The sequence below is a fragment of the Mesoplodon mirus genome (assembly GCF_964341445.2).
Source record: "Mesoplodon mirus genome assembly, chromosome: 16".
Lineage (NCBI taxonomy): Eukaryota > Metazoa > Chordata > Mammalia > Artiodactyla > Ziphiidae > Mesoplodon > Mesoplodon mirus.
This window is the reverse complement of record NC_138992.1, coordinates 65,132,867-65,142,055: the sequence shown is the minus strand read 5'-3', so window position 1 is coordinate 65,142,055 and position 9,189 is coordinate 65,132,867. Positions and strand designations below refer to the sequence as shown.

Sequence of the window (9,189 nt, the reverse complement as noted above, 5' to 3'; positions counted from 1 at the left end):
ATGCTCTTAGGTATTCTGGCAGAATAATAATCTGAATTATTAAATAGAATTAACAGTACTTTTGGGGATATTCCATTCTTAACTAGTGCATGTTTCTACTTAAGTAGTTCATTTAAAATACAGATGAAAAAACACTGGGACTTCGCTGGTGGCGCGGTGGTTAAGAATCCGCCTGCCAATGCAGGGGACACGGGTTTGAGCCCTGGGCCGGGAAGATTCCACATGCCGCGGAGCAGCTAAGCCCATGCGCCACAACTACTGAGCCTGCGCTCTAGGGTGCGCGCCTAGAGCCTGTGCTCCGAAACCTACAACGAAGAGTAGCCCCCGCTCGCCACAACTAGAGAAAGCCTGTGCACAGCAATGAAGACCCAATGCAGCCAAGATAAATAAATAAATAAATTTATCAAAAAAAAGAAAAAACACTGACACCAATAAAGATATTATGAATTACAGAAATCCAGAAAGTGGCGAAAGAAAAGGAAATCTACACTGTTGCAGTCTGCTTTAGGATAACTGCTCCCTTCATTCTAACTTTCATGTTTACTAATATAAATCTTTTTATTTTGATAACACATCATGGTTAGGAGACAGGGAACACGTCATTGGAGGCCTCAATGATTGGGGTTTTTTTGTTTTTTGTTTTTCCACAAGAAAGAGCTTGTGAAGGAACCTCTGCTGTCTGGAGATCTTCCCTCGGAAACTGCTGCATAATAAAAGTTACTGGCTAAATTTGAGGAGCTCAGGAAGCATCTATAGGAAACATCGTTAAGTGCATAGCGTAGTATTTGAGATGTAGCTATAGATATATAGCCATAATTATGTGTGGGTTGTAATCCACATAATTATACGAGGATTAGGAAGGCAAACTGGGAGGGAGGGCTGGCTCGCTTCCATCTCTTCTTCCTGTCAAAAGCTAAAGGTTTGCCCCAGCCTCTGGGCGTCTGCACCTTGGGAGTTTCCAGCTGAATTCTCAGCCCGTCGACTTGCTCCAAGCCAAGCCAGACCGCCTGAAGGAAGGCAACTTCATGTTCGTGGCAGACCCTCAGACTCGAGCACCTTCTCACAACTCTCCCCATCTCTGACCCTGAGCTAGCGGGGGCAGCACAGGAGGTGCGAGGAGAGGCTCAGAAGGGGCGGTGGGGACGACCCCCTTTCGAACTGCCTTTGTAGCTGCCAAGGAGTAGCCAACAAGCGCCAGATTTACGTGCACTTTGAAAGAAGCACCTTCACCATTGGCTTTCGGAGCGGCGCTGTCGCTAGGGAGCAGCGGGCAGGGCGAGCAGAGACTGGGGAGAAGCCCGGGCGGGTGTTCCCGTAACCTGGGAGAGCGGGCACCCACCGTCGGCGCGGACACGCACGCACGCGCACGCTCCCCGCGAGTTCGAGCTTCGCGGCCCCGGCCCGCCCGAGGGCGCCCCCCGGCGCCGCTCTAGGCAGAGCCGCGCCTCCCGGCTCGCCTCCCGCCCCCTGATTCCCGCCGCTGCAGCCAGGAGAGAAAGGAACCTGGAACCTCTGCTCCAGGTGCCCCCGCGCGGGCGCGGCGGAGAGCCGTGGGGCTGGGGGAGGAGGAGAGCGCGATGAATGAGTGCTCCCCTCGCCTCCGAGTTGTCTGAGTTGGCGGCGCCGCGCCCCGGCTTCCGGCTCTTGGCGCCCCACGCGCTCGCGGCTCCAGCCCACGTCCGCGCCGGGAGCCGAGCTCGCCGCGCCGCGCCGCGCCGCGCCGGGGGAGCCCGGGCTCCCGAGCTTCTGTCCCGGCCCCTGTCCAGGGGAAAGCAGGGGTGTCCCCGGGCAGAGGCGCACGGCCGCGCGGTCTCCCGCGCTCTCTGCGGCCCATCGGTCTCTCCATGGCCTCTCATCAGCAATCCCGGATCCAGGCTTACCTGGAGAAGAACAAGATCGGTCCCCTGTTTGAGGTAAGGCGCTGCGGGTGCGGGCGGTCCCGTTTGTCTTTGGGGGGCTCAGGACACCCCGGAGGGAAGGAGGGAGACAGAAGAGATGCGCGGGAGGGGCGCCCCTGTGGCCCCAGTTCTCTCTCTCTGGCCGGGCCAGGTGTCCTGGAACGCGGCCGCGCGGGCGCTTCTTCGGTTACCTGGGCGCGGACAGGTAAGCTCTGGAGGGACAAGCCGTATCCTGGCAGGGCAAGTTTGAGGTGTCTGACTGTCCTGCACCTTGTAACCACATGCACGGGGCCCGGACAGGCTGAGACAGACGGATGCACACACTCAGCCTTACACACGCTCACTTTCTTCCTGGAATTCACACTGTCTTGCGCGTTTCCCCCCAAATGTAGGCAGTAGTAGAACCCGTAAAAGGTGGAGGAAGTGCTCAGCAATGGGATGGAATAAGGTTACCTGGGAGAAAATTGAACTGGTAGGAAGTAGGCTTCGGTAGGTGCGGGCGTGTGGAATGAAATTGTCAAGCTGAGGCGCTGGCATTGGTCTCTGGATGAAAGGAGAATCCTTTGCCTTGCGGCCCCCCTACCTGTGTTAGGGGGAGAGAGGGGGCAGAGAAAGATTCGCGAAAAGCACACGCGTATTTATGGGAAGGAGACAGCTCTGAGCTGTTTTCTCTCGCCATCAAAGAATTGATGACAAAAATACAGTAGGAGAATGGAAAAGCGGGAGAACAGGAGAAAATGAGAACGGGGGACTGAAACCAGGCACCGGCAAAGCGTCCCTCCGGTTGCCAGGGCACTGGGCAGCTGCAGAGGCCAGCGGGGAGGGACGCCCACGGTACCCTCCTTTACGGTCCAACCGTCCAGCTGGGCACGGACCCGCTGCGAGAAGACGTGGGAGGGTCGAGATCCCCGCCCCCCCCCAAAAAAACCCGTTGTGGTCATACTTGGGGGTTTACATGACCGCGGTGTCTTAAGGCTGAAACGCGGCAGGAGGAAAGAGATAGCAGAGGATGGAACACCTTCTCCAGGACTGAAGAGAGGAGAATGATAACTGCAGAGAAAATAAGACTGCGAATTAATGTCCCAGCACAAAAAGGGAGCGGACAAGGGTGTGATCGTAACGGGTTTCACATAACCAAGATTTGCAAATCCCTTGTTTTTCTGACCAACTTTTAAGTTAACCATGTACTGTCTTGAGAGATATGACCATTATTTCAACTGAGAATCGCTGTTGTATAGTCATAAAGTCCTACAATATATGTCTTGATTCTTGTTTTTGCGAAAAGTGTTAGCAAAGGGAGTGCATATACAAAAGCAGAGTAGAATTGCTGGAGCTACTAGAATTCCTTTCTTTGCCTCTAGTGTAAAGATTAGAGACTATACACTGTATTTAAAGGAGAAATATAATAACCCTCTGTGGCACAGTGTGTTAATTGTATCCAAAGAAACATAAAATAAATACATTTAGAGGGTTTCTTCTCTAGAATATAAGTACATTTTCCTAGGGAGAATAAATTGTTTTTAATAGATGCTATTCTCATTTGCTGACTTTTATAATTCCCAAGATTCTCTCCAAGTGACAGTAATGGAGTTTGGAATGTATGTAAACTTTCTATATACATAATTAGGAAATAAATCCAACTTGGTTTTAAATGCTCACTTTTTCAAATGCTCACTAGCCAGTTCCACTGCTGAATCTTAAGGGATGGCAGAATGGTTTCATAAAATCATTAGACCTCCTCACTAAAAAACAAACAAGGACAAAAGTATATGCTTTCTATTTTATTCATTTTTGGGGGTAACATATTACATACATCCCCATTAGCTTGGATTGCAGTGACGAGTAGTTAATTTTTAAGGGTTGATGTGCACTTTAAATAGTTAAAGGGAGAAAATGGATAAGTTCTCTTCTACTGAAATCAAGTCCTTACGCAACAGTTTTGATCATGAGAGAGCTTCGTTTTGAGAGTAGAATTACATGTACTTTACAAAAGGGGAAAGTCTCCTCATACTTGAAAACCGGTGGAACTAGTGTAAAATGGACACATTGATCTATCATTCTCCTCAAAGCTCCCGGCCTTTGGTTAATAGTTCTCATCAAAATTGCTTCAAGAGATCAGAAGAGGAGCCTAGGAACCTGAATTTAGTAAGAAGTAACACAGATGATGGTCACATATTTAATTCCTGGGCCACATTGTAAGAAACAGTGCCATAAGCTAAAATTTCCATTTACCAATTACAAATTGAAATAGGTGATACCAAGTTTTATTATCTGTGCTTTGTGGGGATTTTTTTTCGTGCTGAGGCACTGGCATTAGTGACACAGCTTTACTTTAGTTTTGAAAATATATAAGACCTGACAATATGTTCCCTTTACAGATTTTGTTGGCTAGGTCTCTTGTAAGAAAACTCACTGAAGCGAGGCACTTTAAAGAGAGCACGTGAATGTTATTTAAAACAGTAGCAAAGGTAACATATAGTAGTATTGAGAATACTTATATCTCATTTTTTTTAACCTGTACAGTTTACTTAGTTTAGTTTATTTCTTACTTAGTTTATTTATTTCTAACATTTTATCATTTGAGAAGCTTATCAAAGTGCTGCACACAATATGGTGTTTCAAAAACTACTTTAGAGTGAAATTAATCTTGTTTCCAGGTGATTTAGAAGTATACATTTATACTACCTATAACTATGTTTGAAGATATTTTGAGGCATTACAAAACCATGCCTAGAAATCGTTGCATTAGAGTCTTGGGTAATGATATTTTAATTAAATACTATGAAGCTATAAGGTGAAAATGGTAATAATGACTTAGATTCCACAAACTCTTTGAAATGTTTGTAAGATATAATACTTTTAGTGCTCTCATTGGCTTGCTCAGGGCAGGCAAGTAGTCAGCAGTCTGGCATCAATCTATAAGGAATGCTTGATGTTGCTACAATAAGTTAGAACTATAATCTTAATATAGATTTCACACAGAGCTCCTCACTTAACTGGCAAGATGTGAAATGGTTTGGCTCCCACCAAAGTAGAATATTTTTGCAACATACGTAGGTAAGATGCATGGGGCAAACATAAGACTGATCTCAAAGCCTAGGGCTAGGCACCTAACAGTCAAACAACTTGGTGATCAGAAATTCTGTTGCTTATTAGGATCAAGCCATCTACTTTGTTTATATTGTAAGCAGTTTAACTTAATTCCCAAGAGGTTATATGATGTGAAACGTTGCAATAAATTCATTATTTTTGATACAAAGAAGTATACAATTTTCAGTTTCTCTCATCTTGTTAAATAGAATAATTATTTGAAAATTATGGGTTGGAATGGTGCTCAGGGCAGCCATATGTCTTGGTTCGGGCCTAGTCACACTCACAAGAGTGGGAAATCCTGCACCATATGATATCACATATATGTGGAATCTAAAAATGGATACAAGTGAACTTATTTACAAAACAGAAACAGACCCACAGACATAGAAAACAAATTTATGGTTACCAAAGGGGAAAGGGGGAGAGGGAGGGATAAGTTAGGAGTTTGGGATTGACAGATACACACCACTATATATAAAATAGATAAATGACAAGTTATACCACAGGGAACTATACTTAATATCTTATAATAACCCATAATGGAAAAGAATCTGAAAAAGATTATATCTTGATAAATATATATGAATCACTTTGCTCTATACCTGAAACTAACACATTATAAATCAACTATACTATAATTTTTAAAAAGCAGAATAATGCAGTCTTCATACAATCTCCATAGAATTTTTAAATCTCTGTCTATTGAAGATGTGGCAAACTAAGTTCACTGCATTTTCCCAAATGTGGTCTGACCCACTCCAAGTAGAATGGAATCACTTTACAGCCTTCTGTGTTTAGTTCAAAGTACCTCTACTCACATAGTCTAAATTTGTGTTAACTGATTTGACATGTATGTTATGAGGTGGACTCATCAAATGCATGGTCAACCGTAGCAACCAGATTTTGTGTTCTAAACGATATTCCCCATTAAGTGGAACCAGGTATCCTTGGAGAAATGGTTAATTCAAGGCTTGGCACTGGGAAATACAAGATGAACCTGGAACGTCTTATTACGCTAAAAAGTAAGGAAGTGGTCAAAGAATGATAGGAACATGTCCAAAGGACATAGAAGCCAGCTTGAAGAGGCTCCTATTAACTAAATCTGGGACAATTTAAGAAGCAAGATAAAGAATGATAGTAACATTATCTTACTGTATAAAATAGGAATATTTTATTCCACACATTCATGGGATACATGGATGTGTTCAATTTATAGAGAGAAGAGAAAGCTTTACCTTATAAGTACAGTGCCAATTACTAAAACTGGAAGGGATGATGGAATTAGAAAATCACTACTTGGCAACCATCTTAGTAATAATTCGGGCAAGAAACATTAATCAATGCTAGAACTAATGGGTGAAAGTTGGATGAGGAATGAGATGTTACATAATCTCTAGTATCTTTCCACAAAATAGATGTTAATTATAAAGGGAAAAAAGTAACTCTGTAGTGAAGAAACCTGGCAGATGCTACTTTACTCAAGTGTTGTGCCCCCTGTTAGGATGCATTTAAAACAACATGGCATCGCTTCTGTAATATTCCTGCCCATCATGCATGACTTGAATTGAATAATGGGAAAATATCTGATAAGCTTGATGGGGAAATCCTGCTTATCTGGAGTCTTAAAAAATGTTAAGATCATGAAGGTCAAGGGAGGTCTCAGACTGAAGAGATGTGACAAGTAAGTGCAAAATATGGTTCTAGAGTTGATACTTTTGCTATGAAGGATATTTTGGGGAAAGTTGGTGAAACTTGAATGGGGTCTCTAGGTGAAGGGTATATGGAGTTCTCTGTGTTGTTCACATACTTTTTCTGTAAGTTTAAAATTATTTCAAAATTTAAAAAATATTAAAAATAGAAAAGGATATCTAGGAAATGAGCATTTACAAAATAATTCATCCATTGGGTTTCTTTAAACATTAAATTATGTGAGTGTAGTTAAGAATTGTTATCAGTGATTTATACATGGCAACCAATGAATAATAAACTAAAATTCTGAGTAAAGAAAATTTACAATTCTGGTTAATTAAGCATATGTATTTTCCTCTACTCCCTCTCAAAATTTTATTGAAATATCAGCAAAAATATTTACAAAATAAATGCATAAGAGTGCTGGAACACAAGAAAGGGTGTTGAGGCAGAGATACTGTTTCTGTTTGTTTATGAGTGGTGGCATCTCCTTTGCACCTACGTATGATCAAGTGTCATAGAGTCAATGATATGTAGTGAAAATGTTTGCAGTTTCCTGGAAGGTACCTAAAATACATGGACTCAGCTGGGACATCTTCTCATATGCCTGCCCTCCTTCCTGCTGTCTGGAATGCCTCTTTGTAATACCTCCCTCCTACCCTTCTTTACTTCTTCCACATCCCCAGGCAACCACTGATCTCCTTTTTGTCACTAAGGGTGGTCTTCCATTTCTAGAGTTTTATATAAATAGAATCATACTCTATGCTCCTTTATTGGGGGAAGGTGTATATCATTTTGTACTTGACATCATTATTTTGCAATTCGCCCATGTTGCCCTAGTTGTATCACTAGTTTCCTTCTTTTAATTGCTGAATTAGTATTTTGTATGGATTTATACGTTTGTTTCTCTTGGGGACCTGGAATAGGTTGGATGGATCATCTGGTAGGTGTATGTTTAACTTTTTAAGACATTAGCCACTAGTTTTGAACTTGTACAATTTTATGTTCCTACCAACTGTGTGTGAGAGTTTCAGTTGTTCACTATTCTCACCCAAACTTGATATCATCTGTCTTTTTAATAATAGCTGTTCTAACTGGTTTGTGTGGTATCTCATTGTGGTTTTAATTTGATTTTACATTGTGGCCTCACTCTTACCCCCGATCTGAGGCCAATGTCAGTGGAGACCATGGGGGGAGCCTGGCCTCCTCCCACCCCCGACAGTAATAAGGCATTCCTCTCCCTCCCCATTGGGGTTGTGTCAGAAGAGGCCTAGAGAAGACTCAGGACTTGTAGTCCAGTGGTAACAAGGCCACCCCTGCTATGAAATCCGTGCCAAGACACATCGAAATTAAATTTCTGGGGAAGAAAGACAAGAAAAATCTTGAAAGCAGCCAGAGAAATGCAACATTATACCTATAGAGGAAAAAGCAATTAGAATGACACCAGATTTCTCATCAGCCCATGGAGGTCCAAGGGAAGTGGCACAATATTTTTCAAGTGCTGAAAAAAAAGAACCTAGGATTCCATTAGAGAAAATATCCTTCACAAATGAAAGGGGAATTAAGAGAATTTGTCACCAGCAGGCCTTCCCTAAAAGTATGGCTAAAGGAAGTTCTCTAAACAGAAAGGAAATGATGAAAGAAGAAGGAAGTTTAGAACATCAGGAAGGAAAAAAGAACATGGAGAGAGCAAAAATATGAGTAAATATAATACGTTTTGCTTCTCCTCGTGAATTTTCTACATTATGTCATGATTGAAGCACAATTATAACAATATCAGATGAGGTTCTAAAAGTATGTAGAGGAAGTACTTAAGAAAATTGTATTATAATCAAGGAAGGGTAAAGAGGTGCAAAGAAGGTAAGGTTTGTATACTTCACTTGAACTGGTAAAATGACAATACCTGTTGACTAATTGTATATGTATAATGTAATACATAGAGCAAGCACTAAAAAACTATACAAAAAGATGCCCTCAAAAATGATAGATAAATAAAAATGGAATTAAAAAAATGTTCAAGTAACTCCCAGGAACAGGAAAAAGAAAATAAAACAGAACAAACAGAAAAAAATAAAATAATAACGTGGCGGACTTTAGTCCTAGTATGTCACTAATTCAATTAAATGCAATGGTCTAAGAATACCAGTTAAAAGAGATTGTCAGAGCGGATTAAAAAACATGACCCAACTAAGAAACTCACTTCAAATACAAAGATATAGGCAGGATAAAAGTAAAAGAATGGAAAAAATATTATGCAAACATCAAAAGAAAGCAGGAGTGGCTATGTAAACGTCAGATAAAGTAGACTTTAGAGGATAGAAAATTATCAGAGACAGGAATTGTCATTTTGTTATAATAGACGGGTCAACCCACCAAGAAAAAGAGCAATCCTGAGTGTGTATGCACTGAGTAGCAGAGCTGCAAAATGTGTGAAGCAGAAACTTATAGAACTAAGAAGAGAAATAGACAAATCTGTAATTATAGTTCAAGACTTCAAAACCCCTCTCTT

At 42.0% G+C, this 9,189-nt stretch overlaps 1 protein-coding gene across 1 annotated transcript in view; it reads left to right on the top strand.

Moving 5' to 3' along the window:
• Positions 1-1,581: 1,581 nt before the first annotated feature.
• The window catches only part of LOC309792173 (uncharacterized protein C8orf34 homolog), a gene marked incomplete at both ends in the record, with an annotated part of 320,311 nt that continues 312,703 nt past the window's right edge, over positions 1,582-9,189 (top strand). The window contains 2 exon segments of the mRNA XM_082601544.1: positions 1,582-1,707; positions 1,710-1,913. Coding sequence (XP_082457670.1) covers positions 1,582-1,707; positions 1,710-1,913 — 330 coding nt within the window.